Source organism: Eublepharis macularius, chromosome 9 (genome assembly GCF_028583425.1).
Source record: "Eublepharis macularius isolate TG4126 chromosome 9, MPM_Emac_v1.0, whole genome shotgun sequence".
Classification (NCBI taxonomy): domain Eukaryota; kingdom Metazoa; phylum Chordata; class Lepidosauria; order Squamata; family Eublepharidae; genus Eublepharis; species Eublepharis macularius.
The window spans coordinates 47,202,095-47,228,932 of NC_072798.1; the positions used below are offsets into that span (position 1 = coordinate 47,202,095).

Here is a 26,838-nt window from a genome sequence, read left to right on the forward strand (position 1 = left end):
CTCAGGGTCACTACATAGAGGCAGGAAATAGCATGCCACCTCTATTGACTAACTTTACACACAGAATTTCTAATTAGCTGTTCAAAGAGATGCAACAGAGTGCTACTCATGTAATGTCATGACACCACACAACTGTGGAAACCGTTAGAGGGGACAGCTAAGGACTGCACACAGTACAATGCTGTTAATTAGAAAAGTAAAACCAGGAAACGCTAACTTGAACTAAATAACCTATCTGTGGGCTATAAGGGCATTGTGGCAGCCTGTGTCCAGGATGAATCACATTCCTATTTAAAATCCATTCTCCTATCACAGAAATGTTCTGAAACAACAGAATTGTTTTGGAATACATACATACACTACAAATTCAATGTATAGCTATGGAGTTGTGTACATACAAACACAAATAATAAATAAACAGAACAATATATACAGTATTCTCTGGAATCAGCTGCAAGGTTTTGCTCTGTGATACAGATGTACATTATGGAATTTATTAGATTTTTTGATACATTTGCAGTCAAGAAGAACTGACAGTTTCTAAGCTTCTGCTATTCCCTAAGTAGCCAAACTATAAACGTCATTTAAAATTAGTGCTTCAGATTCATTAAATAACTGGCATCAGATTACTGGCATAACTTCCTTCAACCTTACTACATAACAAAATGCTTTGAATCACAAAACTAAAAGGCAGCAAGCCAATACTAAGAAATCCATTTTGTTAGCCTTTTTCATCATAATGTATAGTTCATAGACTGGGAAATGAACTAAAGCCTCTTCCACATGGTGAACTTTACATTGGGCTTTCTGCATATTCAAACCCTGAGGATCGGATCCACTTTATTCATCGGTTATGGCCCCATACTGTGACGATTCTTTAATTCTACACTTTGCACGAGTCAACTAAAATGGTGTCTGTTTATTTCTGCACTAGGAAAAAAAAAACTGTTTCTGCTGTGGACTTTGAGGACACATCAGTTTCATTAGCTGATTGGCTGAGATCACACCAGTTTCATTGGTGGATGGGCTGAGGACTCATCAGTTTCCTCAGTTGATAGGTTAAGGACTTGCCAGTTTCCTCAGTTGCTTGGCAGAGAAAATAAGGTTTTTTTTCTTTTTTTAATGGCACCAATGTTGCAACATAGCTGTTTAATTAAAAAAAAAAACACCAAAAAAGAATGGGCGAAAAAGTACAGGAAGTGCAAGTCAAAACTTTAAAATATCAAGTGGAATTCAGCACTCTCTGCAAAGTTTGTGTTAGCCATATTGCAGCATTCCCCCCCCCCGCCCCAAGCAGTTGCAAGGGTTGTTTTTTTTTCTTTAAGGCGCCAACATTGCAACGTTGCTATTTAATTTATTTTAAAAATTCAGGGAAAATACATGGATTGGTTACTGTTCAACCAAGCAGGATCCAGGGGAATAAAGGGGAGGGTGAAAGGCAGGGCCAGGGCTCACACCAAAGAATGCATTCTGCACTTCTAAAAAGCCCTGGTTTGACTTTGCTGGGGGAAAAACATTGAAATATGAGCACAGGGGGGAAAGCTGCAGAAAAGCCAGAGGAAGATTAATTTGGTGGCAAGGCAGCCTTTTACCACGCAGAACACACAAAAAAAGTCTTGCAAGCAGTTTGGAGACTGAATCAGGGTATTTTGACGGTGTGTGAACCTCGTAGAGAAAACGATGCATTATGCGGCCAAAACTGGTGAAAAAGCCCCATGTGGAAAAGACCAAAGAGACATTTTCAGCAAAGTCAAATATAAAGTGTAAAAAAGAAAGAATACAAATACTATTAACTGAACATGCAGCAGAATATCTGAGAAAGATGTATGTACTAAAGTAAGTATCAAACTGAATGAGTCATTAATGTGAAGCAGTTTCCCAACACTCAAAAATATATCTATTGCATTCAACATAATAAACATTTCATTTGGGGACCTGTTTTCAACCTTGAGGCACCACAGTCCAAGAAGGTTCTTGACCATTTGTAAAGGATTAAGAGAAAATAGCAAAAGGAAATCCTGTTCTGTACCCTGAACATATATGTTCAAGAATATATGTAGACCATTTTCAAGTACGAGGCTCTCTGGAAGAAGATGGAATAAAACTGTTCTCTCAGTCCACTAAGTTTAGTAACACTTAAGTTAAGAGTTAGGGGAAACCCTAAAGCACAGGTCAGCAAAAGAACAAAAGAGGGAGGTTGTGGAAAATCCTTCTGCAAGAGTTTTAGCAAGAGAAGACTGCCACTCTTGCAGGAATAGTTTCATAGGACAGGCATGAAACATTAGGTCCTTCCCCACCTTGATTAAAGGTTTGTATATAAAGCCTATTGTACCTTTACAAAATGTCTCTTTTCCTATGACCCATCAGAATCTTCAGGATGTGCCAAGGGTTCAAGAGCATAAGGAAGGACAGACATGACCTAAACTCCTCAGAACATTCCGATAGGATGATGGGATGAAATGGAATGAAATGAGGAACTACAGGCAAGGATCAGGCACCAGAACTCCCCAGAGCAGAAAGGCAACGTTGGATGCAACAAAACAAGACCATGAGCAGATGCACCAGGGTTTTTTGAAGCAAGAGATTAAAGAACAGGAAGATAAGTCTGTAAGTGGTAGTGGACAGAGCTCAGAATATACACCAAGGTTTAAGAATAGAATGGATTCAGATGAAAGCTCAGCTTTTGGATGAGGTCTAGATGCAAAGCACAATGAACTAGGGCGGAGATGGCAAACAGGACTCAGTGAACCAAGTGCTCTTTTGGAGGTGCGTTTAAGCCCATATTAAACCAGACCTGTTAACTGTTACATTATGTACAAATCTTGCGATCTTTTAAATCATTCCAAAAAACATACAGAAGTAGGTTACTTTTACCTGTCCTAAAGCTTGTGTGATAGAAATTGAGTGTGTTTTAAATAGGCAGTTGAATAAGGCAAGATTGTAAATATGATACTTATTTCCATTTATATCACTTACCAGTTTTTTTCCTGAATTTTCCTGATGGTATTGCTTTTAAAACTGGAGTGCTTTTAACCTTTACTACCTCCTGTACTGCTGCTCGCACCACTATGGTGCCTGAGTTGTTTAAGGAGAATTTTTCGGGGTCTAGATCTTCATATCTGAATAATTTAAAAAATTATTTAAAAACAGAGAGAAAAAAACATTCTTTAAAAAAGATAACCAAGACTGCATCATAATTATTCTCCAAATACTTTAATACTAATTTTGATCTTTAAAGTCATAGCTGGCTTGGGTCTTGCATACTTCATTGAATTCCTCCTTCTGTTAGATCTTCCAGGGAAGGTAACCCAGATTGCTTATCAGCAACTGTTATTCTTTGAGTGGACATCTTTGCATTCACACACTAATAGACTTTCTGCATGTACAAAGCTACAATTCAGAAACTTCTGGCGTTAGCTTTTGTTGTGAAAATATCTGCCCCAAAGAGAGACAGTCTGAAGCACAGAAACCTTTAGTTAAAGGTGAAGTATTTATGCAATCTGAAGAGAAATCTAGATGAGATAGGGCAAAAGAAGAACCTGTCCTTGTATTCACAGTGCCAAGATTCCATTCAGAGAGAAGGAATCAGGTGAAGAGTCACACACAAAGCACTGACACAACTACTGAGGGTGCCACATCAAAGAGGGAGGGCTCAGGGCCAAAAGACGCACATCATGGCTGCATAGTCATCTTTGGAGAATCTTCTAATTGCCCCTCTGATAAAGAAGCCCAATGCTGAGGAGAATTTATTTATTTGTGTTATTTATAATCCACCTTTCTCACTGAGATTCAAGGTGATCAGTACAGTCAATTCAACGGAGCTTGTGCAGGAAAACTTCCTGTTGCATGAAATGTTCACATAATTTGAATTTCCCCTCTGTTCCCCTTAAAAACTCATTTCTGTAATGTCATATCCAAATGACCCCCCCCACACACACACACACGTGATCGTCTATATACTAGCATGATCACAAACTGTAGCTTGCAAGTGTTGTCAGCTAACAATTGGATTATTTGCTGCCATGGCACAATCAACCTATGTCTGCCTGTGCAGGGAAGTGGCCTTCAGGAGGACTGACATCACTCCAGGATAGGCAGAGGTTCCAACAGGAGCTCAGGCAGCTATGAAGTCAAGTCCAGTGCAGGGACATCCTGACATTTCGCCAGAACTTGTGAAGAGGAAGAGTACAGTGCTTCTGCTTTTTCTTCTGCTTAACAGGGCTTGGAGATTCTGCCTTCAGGGTTTTTTTTTTAATGAACACACTCCTCAGATGAGACTGAAAATGGCTCAGTTGTTATCAATGGAGAAGGTAGCGGAAGCACACACAGAGGTTGAAGCTTCAGCCATACTTCAAGATACTAACAAAGCACAGCAGGGCCCAAAGCCCAATTTTTTCTCACCTGCTGCATGAATTTTTAACACTGACAGAGAACAAACTATGAACTATTAATATAGATCTGAAGCCAAAGCAGCTTTAAAGAGAAAGAACTCTTGAAGAAGTTTCTAGACACTGGCTGTTGCTATGGCTGAAAAAAAAGGAACTGAGCAGAAAAGTGTGTCTCCTCCTCTTCATGTACAGTCTGCACTGTCACTCGAGAAGAATTTTTTTGCATCTAAAAGCTAACTCCAGAAGTTTACAAATCACAGCTCTGTGCTGGCACAAAGCATGATGCATAAGACTATGAAGAAGTAACAAAGGAAATTCCGTTATCTACATATCAGTAAAGAGGTTTATGACAAAGAAAGAGGCTTTGGACTAACTATCAAAATGAAATGTGAAGAGCCTGACTAAACTTAAAATGACAATACAATACAAAGTCCAACAAAAAAAAATCTGCAGCTAAAGTTCACTGTTAATGACAGTATGAGACTGGGAAAAAAAGAAGAAACTTGGAAAAAGCAGAACAGGGAAGCTGCTTCACTATAAGTGGAATTATTTCAGCATGACCCTGTCTGGTCATTCACAATAATGAGTGATATTTGCTCAGAGTATATGAAGCACCAGTACGGTTTAAATGGCAGCAATACTCATAAAGAAGACTGCCCTGCCTACTGACTACGTAAAAATAAATTCTGATAAGCTAATTAGGGGCACTCATGCATTTCTTTTGTTTCTTCAAAATCTCTTCTAGTTCACAAGAATCCTAAGAAAAGAAGGAAATAAATTACATTTTTTTCTGCTGGTCAATATAGCAGGTAGGTAAAAAGCAATTGTCATAAGCAGTAAGGTAAGGCACAACAATTACAGGAGTTGAAATATTAGTCTTCTGAATAGTGCATCAGGACTTCTTCAGACCTGCTAGCACCAGCTTTAAGAAAAAAGGGAATCAGAAAGGAAGTAGGGCATTTCTGAAAGAAGTATAAAAGGCTGCTGAGGCTCTGGTACAGTGTGCCATTTAGGCATGTATGCTTCGGGATTCCAATTCGGATTAAACAGCAGGCAAAGTTCTGTAGCAATTTCAAGCCTCCCGCGCTTTCTTAGTTGAGGGGAGGGGGGAGAAAGAGTGACTCACTCCAACCTCCTCCTTACCCCTCCCATCTAGCAAAAAAGGCGGGAAGCTTAAACTTGCTTTTCTGGCTGTTTGCAATGCTTGCAATGAAATGCAAGCAGCCAGCAAAGTCAGCTGAGAGATTTCCTCCAAATGTACAGGTTGGGAGGGGTGAGGAGGAGTGAGTGAGTGCAAGGGGGAAGGAGGCAGGGGGATCAGGGAAGAGAGGGGGGAGTTAGGAGTGGCCAATCCTGTAGCAGGATTCTCCTTTCAGCCAATAGGGATTCTCTGGAAGGAGAGTGCCTTTTTTGAAATTCTGCAGGGCTTTAAATTGGAGGCTTGCCTTTAGCTAGCTTCCACTTTGGCCTGGCGTAGAGACTTCGAGAGACTGGTACCTGCTGGCTTGTCTCTTTCTGTCTGGCTTGGGGCTGTGAGAGAGTGACTTGGACTTCTGGAGTGGATTCCCTGCCCTGCTGTTGGACTTCTGCTGGACACCTGTTGTGCTGCTGACTGGACCTGCATCTGACTAGTAGGACAGTACAGGGTTCTTTTCTCTTTGGGAGAGGGGGTGGTTGGGGGGATAGGGAAGGGGTTTTTTTAAGTTTGCATTTTAATTTTTTTTTTAAAAAATCCCTACTTGCTTATGGCCTTGAGTGATAGTGCGTTTGACCTGTCTGCTCTGGGGCCTGTTTGGGGGTGGGGCTTGGTTTGAGTTTCTTACTTTTGCTTTACTGTTTTTGTCCTGTTAGTTTGGATTGAATGGGGTTTCCTGCTTGGTTGTGGCCTTTCTTGGTTTGATTGTGTTTGGCTTGAGTGTCTGTCCTAGGCCCTGATTTGGGGGGAGGGGGAATTTTCCACTGAGATTTTTTTTTAAGCTTAGCCTTACTGTCTTCTTATATTGTCTGGGGTTTCTGTGTGAGTGGCTTGTTTTGGAGTGAGTGAGTGGGACTGTGAGTGTGGTGGTGGGGGGCTTAGCCAATTTAATTTTGTTAACTGCTGTATAATTGCTGTTCTGTTGATGAGTTGTGTTTAGAGGGGATTGAGTATACTATTACTAAGTGTTTTATCTGTGCTTAAGTTTTCTCTGTGTGTGGCTTGTTTTGGAGTGAGTGAGTGGCTTAGCCATATAATTTTATTAACTATTGTGTACCTGCTGTTGTGTTGCCGAGTTGTAAGTGTTTCATCTGTGCTGTTTAAGTTTTCTGTGTGTGTGGCTGAGTGGGTCTGTGTGTGTGTGTGGCAGGGGGCCTTAGCCATTTAATTTCCCAGCGGGTGGGCTTTCTTTGGGGGGCGCTTTCCTAGGGTTTCTATTTGAGTTGCTGTGATTAATTGGGGGGGGGCTGAGTTTGTGAAGGTACTTTTAAATATTTTTTTGGCTTCTTTGCGAGTTTTCTGTAGGGTGCATGGGTGGGAGTGGGAGTAGGTGGGCTTTCTTTGGGGGGGTGCTTTCCTGGGGTTTCTATTTGAGTTGCTGTGATTAATTGGGGGTCGGGGACTGAGTTTTAGTTACTTTTAAAGTTTCTTTCCTTGCTTCTTTGCTGCAGTTGGTGTTCTGAGTTGTTAGAATAGTTGCTGTTGGTATTTGTTGTTTACAGTTGTACTTGTTATAGTTTGTTGTTTATAGTTACAGTTGGTTGGTTCCACATTGTTTTTATACAGGTAGTTCAAGGTCCAGTTCAGGTGGGGGCTTGCTTGTGGGTTCTGATTTTATTTGCTGTATTTAAGGGGTTGGGCCTGAGTTTTTAATTTAAATTAAATTTGCTTATTGCTTCTTTGATCTGTGTGTGTGGGGGGGGAGGAGTTTGGGTTCAGAGGGGGCAAACTTGGGTGATTAGGTAGTTTTTTTTACTGTTGATAGCTGTTGCCTTGCAAATTTAACTGTTGTTGTTAGAGTTGGTGTTCCTCATAGTTTGAGTTTTAAAGTAAAGGTTTGTTGTTTGCTAGTTGCTTGTTGGGTTGTTGTGTGTGTTTTCGCAGTTATAGCAGTATTTGTTTCCTCATAATTACTTTAGATTTAAACAGAGTGGAATTAGGTAGGCTACTGGTAGGCTGCTGTCATGTGTCATTGATTAAGATTGCCCTCCAAAATAAATTGTTAGGGAACGAAGATTACTTTTCCCCATTAAGTATGCTTCATTAGGAGAAGATCTAGTTAGACTTAGGTTCCGTTTATTTTATCTATATCTATATCTATATCTATATCTATATCTATATCTATATCTATATATCTATATCTATATCTATATCTATACACACACACAAATAGGCTGCCCATTAGTGGTTCCTCTTTAAGTAGGATTTCTCTGTCCATCTCTGGCACCCTTGGAGCCAGGCAGGGCATAGTAGTTGTGTGATAGGCCTTCCTTTATATTGGGGTTTAGGGCCATCTAGATTCCTGAAGAGGAATTTAGCTGTTTGGTAGATTTAGGTCCCCAAAAATAAATAGGGTCATTTAAAAAGACACTTAGCAGACCATCTCCAATAGTAATAGGGCACAAGAAAAAAAGACTTAGAAATAGGTAGATAGGTTAGACACTTGAAAAAAAGTTGTAAATTTGGGGGTTTTATAAATCAGGTAGTTAGCTTAGGTTTAAGGAATGGCTAATAGAAAAGCTGAGAGGGGCCCTGGGGGAAAGGCAAGAGGCAAGTCTAGAGGGGTGGAGGGGAGGGGGAGGTGGGATTGCTGCGGCTGTCCCTTCATCTGAGCAGAGGAGGCCCTCCCCTGGCCAGTTACTGCAGGGGTGGTTAGGTTTTTGGGGGGGGGGGGTCTTCTGATGGGTTTCTTGGGTGTGTGTGGTGTAGCCGGACTGTGGCTGTGGCTATTGGCAGCCCCAATCCATGTGTTTCTGCTGTGTGGAAGTCTTCCCCACAGTGGAAAGAAATTGAATGGTGTGGTGGCAGGAGAACCACCTTTGAGGGGCCATGACATGGCCCCCCAAAGTGCAATCTCCCTGAAACTTGGGGAAGGGCATGGTAGCACAGGTAGGAGCAGGTCCTCATAAAATTGGGTGCATTTTGCCCGCAAAGTGCCACCCCAAGCCACCTAGAAAAAAAGGCCTCTGTTTTTCCCCCATAGGAAATAAAGGAGAGTGGGGGAGGAAACAAGCACCTTCTTTGGGGGTCCATAAAATAGTCCGCTAAAGTGCAATCTGCCTGAAACTTGGGGGACGGTGGAAGGACAGGTAGGAGCAGATCCCCTGAAAGTTGGGTGCATTTTGTTCGCAAAATGCCACCCCAAGCCACCAAGAAAGGTCGCTTCTTTTTCCCCATAGGGAATAATGCAGAGTGGAGAATGGGGGTTCCTGGCCCCCCAAAGTCCAATCTTTCTGAAACTTTGGGGGTCGTTAGAGAAGTTAGGAGAAGGTCCCCACCAAGTTTGGTTTGCTTTGTAAAGAAAATGCCCCCCCCCCCAGGCTCCCGGAAAGCCGAGAGCAAGTTCCCCATCGAAAATAACGGCCGAATCTTTATGAAGCAAACCCGAATCTTTCCGAAGCGGATATTCTAAAGTGGCTTGCCGCTTCGGAATTCCCTTTATTCCGAAGCAGTTTCCCAATTCGGGTAAACCTGAATTGGGAACCCAAATCAGGCTGGCCCTGCACACCCCTAGTGCCATTAGGAAATCTAAATATCACACATATTACCATTTTACCTGTTCAAATTCTGTAAAGAATGGATTTCAGTATCATAGAGCTCCTCTATCCGTTTCTTAAACAAACTGAAATGAACAATTGCTAAATAAATGTTCATCTGCGCTCTCCATGGCATCTCTTCAATACAAATTTGATGGAACCTTCTTCGTTTTATGAACTCATTTCCATAAAAATTCAGCTTTTGTGCAAGTATGTGGAAACCTATTCTTCGTAATGCTTCTTTTTCTCTCCTGAATAAAAAACACAGTATTTTAGCTCTTAAGTCTATAATATAGAATTATGTTCAGTTATACTGAGGTATCAGGTAAAATTCGGTATTTTTTATCAAATTCCGAACCTGAATCACACATCCCTAGTGGCAGATTCTACCAGGGCACTGCAAGGCCTGCAAGGGGATTTGGGGAGGAATAGGAATCTCAGGTGAGGTTGGTATTCCTGGCAACCACGCATCCCAGCAACTCAGCTCTCTTGGCCACTTGAGATCTTAGAGCAAGTGATGGGTGGGGGAGGGGGATGAGGAACACCAGGAGTTATAGTAATTGTTTCAATCTAATCACTGCTTGGTGTCTTTCCTAACTGAGAATTCTTCAGGCTATTCCTGATACTCATTATGCTCAACCATTATCAGCAATTTCATTTGGTGAGTACAAATAATTTCTGCTCTTCCTGGCATTTATCTCCATAAATGTGTTTGTTTCCTTCCCTGAGCATAAAGTGAGGGTTTTATGGCCATATTCACAAAGGTATGTGTATTTTCTCAAGGCAAACAACCTCTGATACATGACAGTTTGAAACTCAAGCATGCTATAAGAATGTATTCTACATAAATGGGGGGAAATTGCCCACTCATGGTTTGAATGTTACCATCTGGTTAAATCATTCCCCCTACCAAAATTACTCTTTTTCTTAAGAGCAATACCAGTGGCAATTCCACAAAAGACAATTAAATCATGGCAAAATATACTAAACCAATTTCTATGGGAGAAGAAACACCCAAGAATTGCCTTTAAAGTTCTTAAACTCAGAAAACAGCAAGGAGGCTTTAAATACCCTTACACCTAGAACTTTACCAGACAGCCATCAGGCTGTCCAATACAATACAAATTTTAACTACAGCAAACAAAATTGATTGGATTACTATCTTGGAACCAGAAACTGAATACAGCAACATTCAAAATCTGTTTTGGAACAAAAAAAAGGACCGGGCCCATAAAATAAATAACCCCTTCTTAGAATCAATAATCAATGTTTGGGACCACACCAGACTCAAACTTCTGCCACAGGTTTCAAGATTTTCTTCCTTTATAGAACAACAATGGTTCCCGCCAGGGCAAACTAAAACCTTCAAAAACATATGGCTTCAGTCAAACGTGACCCGCATTATAGATATAACAACAAAACAAGGAATCATAAACAAAACAGAAATTGAACAGAAAACAAAACATAAGATCCACTGGTTCACTTACTTTCAACTTTCCAGCATGCTACAACAACTGAAAATACAGGAAATATTCAAACAAAACCTGACCGTATTTGAACTTTTACTAGACACCAAATCATTTAAACAAAAAGGTTTAATCTCTAAAATTTACAACATCCTATTATCCCTTGGCCCAATTGACACTTTAAAATGTCAAACAAACTGGCACTCAGATTGCAACATAGATTTAACACAAGAACAATGGGGGAAAATTTGGACTTCAAATATATTAAACACCAAAACGATTACATCTCGAATTCAAAATCATGAAATAATTCACAGGTGGCATTTAATGCCAAGAAAACTTTCACTTATAACCAAAACAAACTCCCCACTTGGTTGGAAGGAGTGCGGTGAAATAGGAACGTTCAAACATTGCTGGTGGGGATGCCCTAAAATAGAATCTTTTTGGAATGAAATTTTAGATTATATTAAAGAAATAACAGGCTATAAAATTCCTTTAGACCCGAAGATCATTTTTTTAAATTTATGGGATACAATTGAAATCCCACAGATCAGAAAAGACCTCATTGGCAATCTCTTGGTTGTGGCAAAGAACTTGCTGGCTTTATATTGGAAATCCAAAATAATCCCCACAAAAGATAAATGGTTAGAAAAAATTTGGGATCACTATGTACAAGAAAAAATATATGATAAATTATATCAAACTGAACATTACCCAAGGGAAACTGATTTTATGGCAAAATGGCAACCATTTATTGAATTTATTTCTATCACAGATCAGCATCCTCCCAAACATTTACTTTTTGTTACTCAAGATTGAAGTAATAGCTCCCAAAGATCTAGTTATATGAACCTTAACAAAGCTGACTTATTGACTATTATCTGTTATCCTTGTTTCTTGTTCGAAGCTATAACCAATCGTGATTAAGTATTCCTGTACATAATTGTATATAGTTAACTATTACTTTGTTGTTCTTTGTTAACTCTGTTCACTGATTTTAATATGTTAATAAAAATATTACTTAAAAAAAAAGAATGTATTCAAAGTGTACCAGTTTTTACATGTCTATAACTAAAAGGATTGTGTTTGTCTTATTTTTAATTTAATTTATTTTAAATTTTTATATTCTGCCATATCTGCTTAGACTCAAGGAAGTTAACAATGTGACAAGTTGCAAAGACATAAAAACATTAGCAAGATTAAAACAAATATTAGCAAGATTTAAAACAAAACAGTCAAATCTGAGAAAACAATTTACCCTCCACCAAATGTCCTTTAAATAATTATTTTCCATGCTTTCCTAAATACAGCACATGAAGGTTCAAGTCAAGCAAGCCTTTATTGGCATATATCCACCCAGTTATACATACCATTTATTATCTGAATTTGCCAACTCTAGTTGGTCAGCCTGTATTGAAGCTAAAATAAGTTCCTTGAACTTATCTATAGAATCTTTATCCCTGCTATCTGAGTCTGAGGCCTTCTCAAAAAGAAAATCCAGTCTTTTGGGATCAGAGTTACAAACTCTTTATAGTTCTGCTAATAGAACTTGTTCTCCCCTAAACTTGGGGATTGTCCCTAATGTAATTTTCCCAGCAGTATACCTTTACCAACTCCTGGCTCCCAATTTACGTAGAGCCTTTTCTCTGGCCAGATTTAATGTTCTTTCTTCAGCCATTTTATCTGGCAGATTTCATTATAGCAGGTGTTGTCCTCGTTTGATGGACTGTGTTGAAACTGTTTTCCATGTTCTTCTCCAGTGCTCTTTTTATCTGGCGCCACACCGGGATCGTCTGCATCCTATATTAGCCCAACTTTCAGAGTTTTCTGATGATTTTAAGGTTCAGTTCCTGCTTGACAACCCAGATGGGGAAATAACTGAAATAGTAGCTAAGTTTCTCTACAGTGCCATGGCTATACGCCATGACAAGTAATATTCTGTACTGGTTTTGCCGCACTGTTGCCCTGCTCCTATCTGTATTTTAATCTCATTTTGTATGATCAAAAAGAGTCCAGTAGCACCTTTAAGACTAACCAATTTTATTGTAGCATAAGCTTTCGAGAATCAAGTTCTCTTCCTCAGATGCATGATACAGAGACTGGTCAAATATAGAAGAGGAGGGAGAGAAGGGGAGGAGAAGAGGCAATTAGGGGGGGAAAGGGGAGGGTGCAACCAAAACCAAAACCAAAGGGTGCAACCAAAACCAAAACAGAGAGATCTCTGTCTTTTGGTGCTACACCTCTGAAGATGCCAGCCACAGCTGCTGGCGAAACGTCAGGAACTACAATGCCAAGACCACGGCAATACAGCCCGGAAAACCCACAACAACCATCGTTCTCCGGCCGTGAAAGCCTTCGACAATACATAAAACATTCCTTTGCTAGTATATGTAAACATCTCCTTTTGGTGTGTGGATCAGTTGGCTTCAAAGGAGGTTGCCCTGTTAGTTTGTAGCAGCCAAACAGCTAAACCATCCAATTCCAATGCAGTATGAGCCTTCTCTGCATTTAAAATTGTACATTTTATATATGCACATGAAGGTTCCTTTGGCTGGTCTTTGAGGGAGGATTTTTCAGAGCCAGTCTGCCAGCAACCGGATACTATGTGACTTCCATGGCTTCAAGAGCAGCCATCCCACAAAAGCCAATGTGGTGTATCAGTTAGAATTTCAGAGTAAGATCTGGATCTCCAAGCCCCAGGTTTGAATCTGTCATGGAAGTTCACTGGGTGTCCTTGTACTAATCGTACACTCTCAGCCTAACCACAGAGTTGTTGTGAGGATAAAATGGAGTCCTGAATAAAGAAAAATTGGCCTTACCTGAAGGTTTCTTCTCTTCAGTGGGGCAAAGGCATCCAAACTTGTTAGGTCACGCCTCCTCTTGCTCCAGGTAGAGCTATGCAAATTTTTGGGTATGCCTTCTTGGGATAGTGCGTATGTGTCCCTCCAGACAAAAAATAGCTTAGCTCAAAGAGATTTTCTCAGAACACTTATTTATTAAAGTGTAACCAACAACAATAGAACTCTATAACAGAAACAGAATGGAAGATTTGGATGCCTTCACCCCAATGAAGAGAAGAAACCTTTAGATAAGGCTAATGTTTCGTTCTCCTTCAGTGGAGGAAGGCATCCAAACTGGTTATGTACATGAGCAGGCTTAGGAAGAGTGACACTTTTATTTTACTTTTCTACTATCTGTTGTAAAATTCATCTCCCAAATGCAACTTCTCTAGAATTTTGTTGATCTATTCTACAAATGTCGCAGAGGAGGACCATGTTGCAGCTCTGCAGATCTCCTCCACGGGAGACCCTGGTGGAAAATATGGCTGAAGTAGCGGCTGCTCTAGTGGAATGTGCTGTGATTCCTAGGGGTGCCCTTAGACCCTGAATCTCGTAAGCCTCACAGATGCACATTTTTATCCAAAAGGGTAACGTAGATTTTGATACTTTTCTTCCTGGGTTCAATGTTCCATGAGAAACAAAAAAACGAATCTGAGGATCAAAATGTGGCTATTTGTTTGATGTAAATACGCAGTGCCCTCCTGACATCTAATTTGTGTCACAATACTTCCCCTGGGTGTTTGGGTTTCAATCAAAAGGAAAGTAGTATTAACTGTTGATTGATGTGAAAGGCCAAATTTCCTTTAGGAGTGAAGGACAGATTTGTCCTTAGTGTGACAGACTCCTTTTGGAAGGAAGGTGATGCAGGAGCTGCCTGGCCCTAGTCTGTCTCTAGCAGGTAATTTAGAGTGGAGACCACCTTTTTCAGAAGCCTCAAAAAAATCCTGCTGGAAAAGCCAGGTAGAGACATCATTATTTTCTGAGTCCTCTCCTGACCACTCACCCTTTTCTCTAGCAGGAATAGCGTTTACTGAGGAATTGACCAATAGTCTGTCTTTACCCTTTGAATCCTGTGATTGCAATTAGGATCTCGAGAGTATCTGGGGACCTTAGAGGCATGAGGAGGGGTAGAAGATCTCTGTCTCTTTAACCTGGATCTCTTTGTATAATTTGCATCTGGGTTGCTCATCCTAAATGATGGAAGTGGACAAGAGCTTGGAGAAGTGTAGTATAGAAGAGGGGGAAGGGGATTTGCCTATGAGACCATTTATGTCTCGTAGGGGCCTCTGCTGATCTATCGCCGTCTGGTTTCTCCTCAGTGGCCTTCTCTCCTCCCTAGTATTTTGTTTCATAAATTTTTATTGGATGAGTCAATATATATTCAAATTAAAACACAAATACAATCCAATTCAATTCCCACAAGTATATTTCCCCGCCCCGCCCCTCCCCCTTTTCAATGTTGACTTCCAACAGCACTCGAACCCCTCGCTATTAATATCACATTATTTCTATATTATAGTTGTTCTTACCTTGTTATTGGTAAAGATCTTAACTATATCTTATCTTACTTAGTATCATTAAAACCCTTCAAAAGACCATAATTGTCCCTTAACATCCCATTTCTTTTCCATATATTTTTTCAGATTTTTCCAATCTTCCAAAATGTTTTTGGTTCTTGATCCTTCAGGTTTCTTGTTATTTTGTCCATTTCAGCCATTTACAACAATTTGCTTGTCCATTCTTCAATTTCAGGTATTTCTTCTTTCTTCCAGTATTGAGCATATAATATTCTTGTTGCTGTTATCATATAATATAGCAATGTCCTATCATTTCTATTAACATCTTCTAAATGCAAAGATAACAACAGCATTTCTGGATTTTAACCACATTATACTGGAGTATCAAAGACATCTCAGCACATATTTTAGTCCAAAAGTCTCTAGCCTTACGGCAAGTCCACCACATATGAAACAGAGAACCTTCATGCTCCTTACATTTCCAACACTTATTAGATAGCTGCTTATTGGCTATGGCTAATTTTTTCGGTGTTAAATACCATCTATATAACATTTTATAGCCATTCTCTCTGATACTGGTACATGTTGATATTTTTAACGTATTTTTCCACAATTGTTCCCATGCTTCCATCTTTATTTCATTATTACAGTTTATTGCCCACTTTACCATTTGTGCCTTGACTGTTTCATCTTCTGTGAACCATTTCAATAACAATTTATACATTTTAGAAATTGCTTTATTACTGTCTCCTAACAAAAGGTCCTCAAATTCTGAATTCTTAGTTCTAAAACCAGTCTTCCTTTGATCTGTATCAAATAGGTCTTTAATTTGTCTATATTGTAACCAACTATATTTAAATGGCAACTTCTCATTTGGTTTGAGTTTTACCTCATTAACTACTACTTCTGTTAAGTCCTTGAGGGTAAGCCATTCTTTTTCTTTATATTCTAGGTTTGGGTTGATCACCTCAGCTGGAATAATCCACAGTGGTTTCTTCTGATCTATAAATTTTTTATACTTTAGCCAAGTCAGCAATAAATTTCTTCTCAGATAGTGGTGCTGAAACACTGCATCCATTTTATACTTATCGTACCACATATACGCATGCCATCCAAAAAGTTTGTTATAGCCTTCCAAAGTTAGCAATTTATGATTGGCTAAAGACACCGATTCTTTTAACCAGACTAGACATATCGCCTCATGGTAAAGTCGAAGATCAGGTAATTGCATTCCACCTCTTTCCTTAGCATCACAAAGTACTTTCACCTTTACTCTTGGTTTCTTCCCTGCCCAGACAAATTCCGATATTTTCTTCTGCCATTTTTCAAATTATTTTTTGTCTTTTATAATTGGTATTGTTTGCATTAGGAACATAATTCTAGGCAGCACATTCATTTTAACTGTGGCAATCTGACCAAACCACAATAAGTTTAATTTATTCCATTTTATCATATCTCTTTCCATTTGTGTCCAGAGCTTTTCATAATTATTCTTGAATAAATCAATATTTTTTGCTGTCAGCTCTATTTCCAAATATTTAGTCTTGTGTACCACTTCACACTTTGTTAATTCACTCAGTTCCTGTTGCTTCTTCTTGGTCATATTCTTGGTTATTATTTTTGACTTCTTTTTATAAAAAAGCCTGCCAGATCTCCAAATTCCTTAATTTTATGCAGCAGTCTTGGCAATGTTTGTAGTGGATCTTCTGCTATAAACATCACATCATCTGCAAAAGCTCTCAACTTGCATGAAGATCCCTTTATTTTTATTCCTTTTATGTTGTCATCTTCTCTAATCTGCCTTAGTAATATTTCTAAGACCATAACAAATAACAATGGTGATAGTGGACATCCTTGTCTTGTACCTTTCCTTATTTCAAACTTCTCTGTCAGGTCATCGTTGACACAGATTGTCGCTCTTTGTTCCTTATATATTGTTTTTACTGCTTCTATAAATTCTTTACCTAAGTCCATCTTTTCCATTGATGCGAACATAAAGTCCCAGTTCAAGTTGTCAAAGGCCTTCTCTGCATCTGCAAAGAAAAAACCAACTTCTTTATCTGGTCGCTTGTCAAAATATTCAATGGCATTTATAACCACTCTCAAGTTGTCTTTTAGTTGTCTGTTTGGTAGAAATCCAGCCTGGTCCTCTCCTATAAAGTCCATTAGCCATATTTTAAGTCTGTCTGCTAGTATTCTTGCCAATATTTTATAGTCATTATTTATAAGCGAAATTGGTCTATAATTTTTCACATCTGTCAAATCTTGTGATTCTTTCAGGATCAGGGCAATGCTCGCTTCATTCCATGTATCTGGAAGCCCTTTTCCTTGAAGTATATCATTCATTATATTTTTTAATACCGGTACAAGGTCTTCCTTCATTACTTTATAAAATTTAGCTGTGATCCCATCCGGTCCTGGTGCTTTTCCAATCTTTGCTACTTCTATTGCTTGTATAATTTCTTCCTCTGTTACTGGAGCATTCAGTCTCTGCTTCATTTTTTCTGATATCCTTGGTAAATGTGTTTTTTGTAAATATTGGTCTATTTCTTCCAAGTTTACTGCCTTTCTTTGAAATAATTTCGCATAATATTTGTAAAAGGCACGCTTAATTGTTTGCTGGTCTTTCAATTCCTTTCCTTCTTCCATTATCCTATTAACAATTTTCTTCTCTTTTTTCTTTTTCAATTGCCAGGCTAGGTACTTTCCTGGTTTGTTTGCTCCTTCAAATGATTTCTGCTGAAGTGTCTTTAATCTCCATTCTAGTTCTTTGTTACTAATGGCTCTTACTTGTTCCTGCAGTATTTTAATCTCTTGTCTTATTGATTTTTTCCCAGGTTTTTTCTTTAACTCCTGTTCTTTTTTATATAGTTTCTCCTGTATCTCTTGCCACTTCTCTTGCTTTCTTTTCTTATCCTTGTTATGTAATGAAATTAAATTTCCTTTTATTACTGCCTTATATGTGTCCCATACCATCTGGGTTGAAACTTCATTGTTATTATTTATTTGGAAAAAATGCTTTGTCTCTTCTTTTAAATATTTTATATTTTCCTGATTTTGCAATAAATCTTCATTTATTCTCCATCGTAATTTTTTTTGGCCCATTATAGTTTTCCATAATATTGGGTTGTGGTCTGAACTCACCCTTGGCAAAATTTCCACTCTTTTTGTCTGTAAAGCTAGTTCTTTCAATGTCCAAATCATACCTATTCTTGAAAAAGATTCATGTCTCGCAGAGTAGTATGTAAAGTCTTTACCTTTAGGATTTTCTCTTCTCCACACAAAAAATACTTTCGGTAATTTCCCAGATTTCTGCTTGCCTCCCTTTAACCTCTTGTCCATTTGTAAATCCACCATGCCATTGAAATCTCCAGCCATTCATCTGGTCATATGAGTCCTGATCCAATTTCTCTATTATTTCTCTGTAAAACTGGTCTTTTGCACCATTAGGTGCATATAAACCTATTATCAGTGGGTTTTTTGCATTTACATTAATTTCCACAGCCAGATACCTTCCATTCTGATCTTGAAAAATTAATTTAGAGTCTATATCTTCTTTGATATACATCACTACTCCTTTTTTCTTTTGTTTTGACAATGCTGCATACTCTTTTCCTAATTGTTTATTTTTCAAATATTTAATATCTTGATCCTTAATATGTGTTTCTTGTAGACAAATTATATTACAATTTTGTTTCTTTAGCCAGTGAAAAATTGCTTTTCTCTTTTGGGGTGAGTTTAGTCCATTTACATTCCACAATAGTAATTTGTATTCCATTGTATTACACTCTTAATAATCTGGGAAAGTCCTCTAAATTTTCTTCAAAAAAACTTTTCCATCTATTCTCTTGTCTTGATTATGACTCTTAGCCCATTAAAATAAAAACTTAGTCCTTCTGGTAACTCCCATCTGTATCTAATATTCTTTTCTCTTAGTTTTTGGGTCAGCTCCCTGTATTTTTTCCTCTTGGAGAATCCTTTTTGGCATTTCTTTCATTATCTTGATCTTGTTTCCCTCCACTGGTAAGGGATCTTCAAAGTGCCTTTTGATAATTTCCTCTTTCATTCTTTTTGTTATTAATTGCACAATGATATCTCTTGGTATCTTCTTTTGTTGTGCATAAGCTGAATTGATTCTATATACTAGATCCATGTTTGCTGTTATTTCTTCTGGTTCTTTGTCAAAAAATCCTGCTAGAATTTCTGTCATTTGTTCCTGTACACTTTGTGTATCCGAATCTTGCACGCCCCTAAATCTTAATTGCCTCTCCGTCACTTTACATTCCATCAGTGCCATTCTTTCTTGCATCATTTGATTTTCCTGCTTTATACTCACTGATAAATCCTTAGTCTTCTGCTCTCCTCCCTAGTATTTTGGAGGAGGCCTGAGTTAGAGCCCACAGGCTGAGAGGGGGAGCTCCCCAGGCTAATCTCCAGGCCTGCGCTATCCAATCAGGTGGAGGCTGGCCGTAAAAGGTGGGGGGAAATGGCATGCTCGACATATTGCTTGTTCCCATGACCTCTGGTCCCATTGAAATTGCTGGTGGAACTTACCAGCAAAGAGAGCCACCCACCAAGGGAAAGCCAAACCTGGTATCTGGGCACACAGGGAAGGTGTTCATGGCACTGGAAGTCATAAAGACAGCAGTCAACTCACCCACTATTTGGCTGAATCTGCCCATGAAAGTAGGGTTTACACCAAGCATCAAGACCCCATTGTTGTCACCAGACCATTCCTGTTAGTCCTTATCCAAACCAGGAGAAACATCCATGTCTGATCACCTCAGAGATTGATGAGTGAGTTACGGTGGTCTAATTGGGGAGACATCAAACTCTTTGGATGCTTCCGATCTTTCTCCTGCATATGGAGCAGGGAAAGCAACCTCCATCTGTCCATCTCTTTTGTCTGTAAACTCAGACGGGGAGGACTTATCCTTCATGCAGTTCTTCTTCCACAGAGATCCAGACCCTTGGATCCTTTTTGAGGGAATAGTATCCATTGTGCTGAAGGCTGAAGACCCGACAAGGATTCAATCACTCCAGTCTAGATTGTAGAGCAAAGCTCTAACATCCTGCTGGAGCAGCAGGGCTATTCAAATGGGAGGAACGCACAAGCACAATCTCAGGACGGCATACACAAAAAATTGCACAGCCCTGCCTGGAGCAAGAAGAGGTGTGATCTAACCAGTCTGAATGCCTTCCCCCACTGAAGAAAAATGATGCAAGTTAATTTGGATCTCCATGGATCCCACTGTGAAGAAAAGTGGGGTATAAATGAAGTAAATAAATAAATATAGCTGAAGGTAAAAGGAAGTAGATTGATGGACAGGTGGGAGAAGAGAAGGAAACAGTAAAAAGTGATGATATGGAGGTTGCCAGGAGGAGGGAAAGAGAAAATAGTAGGGGAGGAGATACAGAGGAAAATGAAGCACCTATGCAAATCCTTGCAGGTCCTCCACTGTACAACTGGGCCCTGGCCCAGCAGTTGGTATCACACAACTCATTTTCCGAAGACAAGCTGTTAGCAGTCAGACCCCTCTCAAGCTAAGAGGGCAGGTTATGGATGTAATATTACAAACCCCCTCCTCATATGCCATAAGCACAATGCACTACCTAGAGCAGGGTGGATGCCTGCTGGATAGGAGCATGAAAAACTACCAGAATGTGAGTGATAGGTGGCTGACTGATTGACGACCCTTCCATGGAGACAGGCATAACTTAGAATCCTAGTTACTCCCTCCTGCTTGTTTCCTTTACTGCTAATTCTCCAATCAATTAAGGAGACCTCTTATTTGGGTAACAATGCTGCCACAGAGAGGGAAGGACACACATAGACACACATTTATTTATTTACTTCATTTATACCCTACCTTTCTCCCCAATGGGGAACCAAAACAGCTTACATTGTTCTCCCCCCTTTCATCTTAACCTCATAACAACCCTGTGAAGTAGGTTAGGCTGAGAGCATGTAACTGGCCCAAAGCCACCTTGCATGCTTCCATGGCAGAGTGGGGATTCAAACCTGGGTCTCCCAGATTCTAGTCTAACCACACCACACTGGCTCTCTTTTCCATGAAACTGCCTTATACCATCCATCCATTAAGTCTTGTCTACTCTAACTGGCAGTGGCTCTCTAGACCGTCAGACGGAGGTCTTTCACATCACCTAATGCCAGGCCCTTTTTAAACTGGAGATTCCATGGGACTTTCTGCATGCCAAGCAAAGTGTCTTCCGCTGAGCCATGGCCCTTCCAGGGGAAATAAAGGTAGGTCAGCTCATGTGTGGGAAGGAAAGAAGGAAACAGGAAAAGGGGAGACGCTAGAGGGATATCAGGGAAAGGAAAGAAAAAGGTTAAAACAAGCTCTTGATTAAGGGGTATACTAATTCCTCACATATCTCATAATGAAATGGCATTTTATTGCCTTTAACCCAAATTATGATTTTCTAGCTTGATTCAAGATGGAGTCTCTTTGTACCTCTGGCTACATAGGCCCTCAGAGTAATAGGAGGTTTCTAGGGAGAAGTGACAGTTCCATTTTTCTGTGAGGGGGGTATAGGACTAAACAGTATCTTGATAAGAATTAAAGAAACAGAAAGGCCATATGATCAAAATTTTGGCTCATTGAACCATTTAAGGGGCACCCTCTCTGTTCTTTCAACTAAAATACTTCACTTGGTTATCAGCTACCATAATATCAGCAAAAGTAGAGACTAGGATACTTTAACTGGGTTAAAGACATGAATTAAACCTAGTAGAGGTGTGTGATCTGGCATTCATATGCCAGTTAATTAGGTACTATATAGGTATAGGTGCTACTTACGTTGTTACTAACACAGTTCAAACTTATGGTAACCCTATATTTTTCCCATTTCATGCCTGATGAAGTCAATTTATGTTTAAAAGTTGACAATCTCTAAAAAATTAGTGCACATACTACATATTTTATAGATTTATATCAGTTAAGAATAAGGATTTTACTAGATATTTTATGGAGATTACTGTAAAAGACAGTTATCAAATATTTTCTAGTTTGTTTAACATAATATGATATACATTTAGAAATTAATTCACATTTGATTGAAATCCAGTTAAAAACTTAAAATGGGTAAATTACCTCTGCGCTTCAAGAGCTTTGCTTGTGCCCTGGCATTTTGAGCCACTTTTCAATAAATCTTTTCTCCTCTTTGCCACCTTAAAAAATTGTATTTGTTATATTAACATAATAAAACTCACAAAACTATAATTTCAGTACATGGACCTCCAGATTTTTATTTAATGTATGCTGTAATCCAGTCCATGAGGATCACAGCACAGAATAAAACAAATAGTTCTGAACCACATGTAAAAAAATATTTACTGTGGCTGCCATCATTTGGGCAATTGTACCCTAGCTCCAAACTTGGGCCGTTTTCACACTGTCTATAAATCGCGCAGACTCTGTCAGACTGAGGCTTGAATAAAAGTTGCAATCCAGACTACCCCTTGCAATGAGACAAGAGTTCATTGATTTCAAAAGGCTTTACTGAAGATAGACAACCAATATAAGTCCACACTCCCAGATCCAAGGATCAGGGCTGAGCTTAGAAATTGTTACGAATGACAGGCAAATCAAAGGTACAGAATAGCAGTTCCCTGCGGGCCCCATCCTCCCCCTCAGTTCTCAAAACAATCGGCCCAAGGGTGAGAAAGTGAAAGTTTTCCAAGGGTGTCTGAAAGGCAGATATATGTAGATATAACATTCCTCTTCTCTGTGTGAGCTTCCAGTGGAAGGCTTGCCACCTGCAACGAAAGTACTTAATATACAGACAGGATCAAAATGGAGTTTCTTTGGTTAGAACACAGTCAGAACCTGACATTCTGCCTCCTCTAAAATGTTCCTCCCCCAGGTTTAAGAGGATATAGAGTGTGAAATGCTTTTAACAACTTAGGGGCTTGAATGTGAATAGACTCCACCCACTCATCATGCCCAGAGTCAAAATCCTTCCACCTAATGAGGTAAAACAATTTATTGTGTCTAATTTTAGAGTCCAAAACTTCTTGCACTTCATAGTGGATTTGATCATCAATCAAAGTAGGTATTGGTGGAGAGGTGGTACGCCATTGATTTCCAGGGGGGACCTTTTTCAGCAAACTGATGTGGAATGTAGGATGGACTTGACGTAAATTTTTTGGTAAGTCAAGTGCTACAGTAACTTTGTTGATCACCTTGCGAACAGGAAAAGGGCCCAGGAATTTTAGAGCCAATTTACGGCTTGTTTGAGCTACTCTTAAGTTCTTTGTTGAAAGGTAAACAAGATCTCCTGGATGTAATTCCCATCCGGCCACACGATGGCGATCGGCGTATTTTTTATAATCCTGTTTGGCTTTGTCAAGATGTGCCTGAATTTGAGTCCATTGTTGCACAGCTTCCCCCCACCATTCTGAAACATCTTTGGGAGCTGTTGAAGGGGGAAGAGCTTCAAAAGGATAGGGTTTAAAGTCATAGCCATAAACTACTTTGAAGGGCGTTTCTCCAGTAGAGGCATGTACACTGTTGTTATAGGAAAATTCTGCCAAAGGTAATAGATCAGTCCAATTATCTTGTTGAAAATTAATATAACATCTGAGGAATTGTTCTAATATTTGATTAGTTTTTTCCAATTGTCCGTCGGTTTGTGGATGGTGGGCGGAGCCCAAACCTTGTTCCACGCCCATAAGTTGAAGGAGCTCCCGCCAGAAGTTGGCAACGAACTGTCCGCCGCGGTCAGATATTACCCTTGATGGAAAAGAATGTAGTTTTACAATATGTTTCATAAAAATGTCCGCTAATTTCTTTGCTGAAGGTATAGTGGTACAAGGAATGAAATGGGCTTGTTTTGAAAATACATCCACTACAACCAGTATACATGTGTGGTTCTTGGAGGGGGGAAGATCAGTGATAAAGTCCATAGAAATAATTTCCCAAGGTCTGCTTGGGGCTTCAAGGGGTTGTAAGAGTCCTGGAGGCTTCCCTTTTCGCGTTTTGGCGCTGAGACAAATTGGGCAGGAGGCCACATACTGGGAAACATCTTTGCGTAAGCCTGGCCACCAGAATTGTCTCTGTAATAGGTGAAGGGTTTTTAAATATCCATAATGGCCAGAAGTTGGGGCATCGTGACAACGTTGCAAAACTTCTTTTCTTAAGCTAGCAGGTACATAAAAACGATTGCCCCAAAGCCATTCCCCTTGTGCAGATTGCATTAGCTTCTCTTTGGGCACATTTTCCCCCTCCTTTTCCACTTCGTCTTTTAGTGTTTGTCTCCACCCCTTATCTGGGTGAGGAGGTTGGGCTGCACGGCTGCGTGTTGTGACCACACCTCCTAATTGCATAGGCGAAAATACTGTGTCTACTGTTTCCTCCCTCTTGCTTTTGAGTTGGGGCACGCGTGATAGAGCGTCTGCTAGGAAATTTGTTTTGCCAGGCAAAAATTTGAGAGTGAAATTAAATTTAGAAAAATATTCTGCCCATCGTAACTGTTTTGCATTCAATCTCCTAGGGCTGTGTAAGGCCTCCAGGTTTTTGTGATCCGTCCAAACTTCAAAAGGATGACGGGCCCCTTCTAGCCAATGCCTCCAAGAGGAGAGCGCTGCTTTAACTGCAAACGCTTCCTTTTCCCAGACATTCCAATTTCTCTCTGATTCTGAAAACTTGCGAGATAGATAGGCACACGGTTTAAAGCTATACTATCTTCCCCCTTTTGCAGAAGCACACCCCCAATCGCCGTATCGCTGGCGTCTACTTGCACAATGAAGGGGCGATTTTCATCGGGGTGTTGTAGCACCGGCTCGGATATAAATTGCTGTTTTAAAAGATTAAAAGCCAATTGGCATTGTGGTGTCCATAATAGCTTGGAGGATGGCTTTTTGGCTTGCTCCCCTTTGTTTTTTGTCTTAAGTAGTTCTGTGAGGGGGAGAGTGATTTGGGCAAAATTCTGTATGAATTCTCGATAGAAGTTGGCAAACCCCAGAAAGGATTGTAGTTCTTTACGGGTTGTGGGGGTTTGCCATTCTTGTACTGCTTTAACTTTGCCTGGATCCATTTTTAGCCCATTTTTTGAAATGCAGTATCCTAAATAACTGAGTTCAGACTTGTGAAATTTACATTTGGATAATTTGATGGGCAATTTATTGCACATGAGGGTGGTTAATACTTGTTGTACTAATTGTATATGTTCTTCTTCTGTCTCAGAGTAAATTAAGACATCATCTAGATAAATGACCACCCCTTTATATAAAAATTCATGTAGTACTTCATTGATCATGGACATGAAAACTGAAGGGACTCCAGCCAGGCCAAAAGGCATGACTAAATATTCATACTGTCCTAAGGGCGTATTGAACGCGGTTTTCCATTCATCCCTCTCTCTTATGCGAACGTGGAAGTAAGCATCTTTTAAGTCCAATTTTGTAAAGATCTTACCTTGAGCCATGACGTTGAGTAGATCTCTGATAAGGGGTATTGGATAAGCATTTGTGGAGGAGACTGCATTGAGTCCTCTGAAATCGGTACATAATCTTAATCCTCCATCCTTCTTAACAAATAGTATTGGGGCAGCATGAGGACTATTAGCTGGTCGGATAAATCCCCTTTCTAAATTGGTGTCAATAAATTTGCGTAGTTCCTCTCTTTCGATAGGGCCCATTGGATACAATCTGTCCTTGGGTAAGGTGGTTCCTGGAAGAATTTCTACTGCACAATCGGTCCTCCTATGGGGAGGTAGGGTGTTAGCTTCTTCTTCTGTGAACGCTTGTAGATAGGCTCAGTATTCTTTAGGTATTTGGTTGATTTCCTCTTGGGTTAAGAGAGCCTATTCCATTAGAGTAGGATTGATACCCCAATTTTGATTCCAACGGTGATCTCTGCAGTCGTCTTGCCGAAAAGTAACGCTCCCGGACGGCCAATCACTGTCTGGGTTGTGGTCCCACAACCACCTGCTACCCAAAATCAGCGGGTACTTGGCTGTAGAGCTAATCACAAAGGATCTCATCTCCCAATGCTGTCCCATTCCTGTGATCACAGGTATGGTTTCAGTGGTGACTGGGTTCATATTGGAGCTGTCCATTTGTTCAAAAATAACTGGAGTTTCTAGTTCCTTCATTGGGAGGACTAATCCATTAACTAGAGCGTGTGCAATAATATCTCGGGAGCATCCAGAATCGATGAGTGCTTGTACATGGATATGAGTCTTTCTTTCGGGATTAACTAGCGAAACGGGCATGAATAATATGGACCCTCGTGGTCTTTCCACTATGGGAACGGACTGTTTTTTAATCTGCCATTTGGGTCCTGTTACGACAGATCCATCTCGTTTCCCGAACTTGGGCTCTCTGGTCCTTCTTCTCCAATTAGAGCGGTTGAATCGAATTCCATAACTTTCTCCAGCTCCAAACCCTTTTCTGGAGGATTTCTTCAGTTGGCGCCGCGCCCTCTAGTAGTCCAAGGAGCTGGCATTGGGTGGTACGGCGGGGGAAGGGTGGTTGAGGTTGTACGTGCTGGCTGTTACAGAGCTCGTTGCACAGGCCTGAGTGGACATTGTGCTGCATAATGACCGCTTTGGCCACAATGTAAGCACAGTACTTGACGCCATCTAGCTTCTCGCGCTCCTCTAGCCACGTATCCAGCTGTTCTTCCCCCTCTGACAATTATCGAAGTTCTTCGATGCCCTCTTGCTTGTTGTTGCTCTACGAGCCGTACCTCCTGCATCCGGTTTTCTACTTCACACGCCAATTGGATCCAACCCAATAGTGTTGGGGGGTTGTCTTGCATAAGAGCCCGATCAAACAATTTAGGATTCATGCCTTGTTTAAACAAAATTATTTTTGTAGACTCCTCACATCTCGAGCATTTGGCGGCTAGCTGTCGGAATTTAGTTACAT

General features: G+C 40.0%; 1 protein-coding gene across 1 annotated transcript in view; it reads right to left on the minus strand.

The window, feature by feature from the left end:
* Positions 1–26,838, minus strand: part of CFAP54 (cilia and flagella associated protein 54) — a 311,880-nt gene that overhangs the window by 149,721 nt on the left and 135,321 nt on the right. The window contains 3 exon segments of the mRNA XM_054987752.1: positions 2,977–3,119; positions 9,140–9,370; positions 22,058–22,134. Of these exon segments, the coding sequence (XP_054843727.1) occupies positions 2,977–3,119; positions 9,140–9,370; positions 22,058–22,134 (451 nt within the window).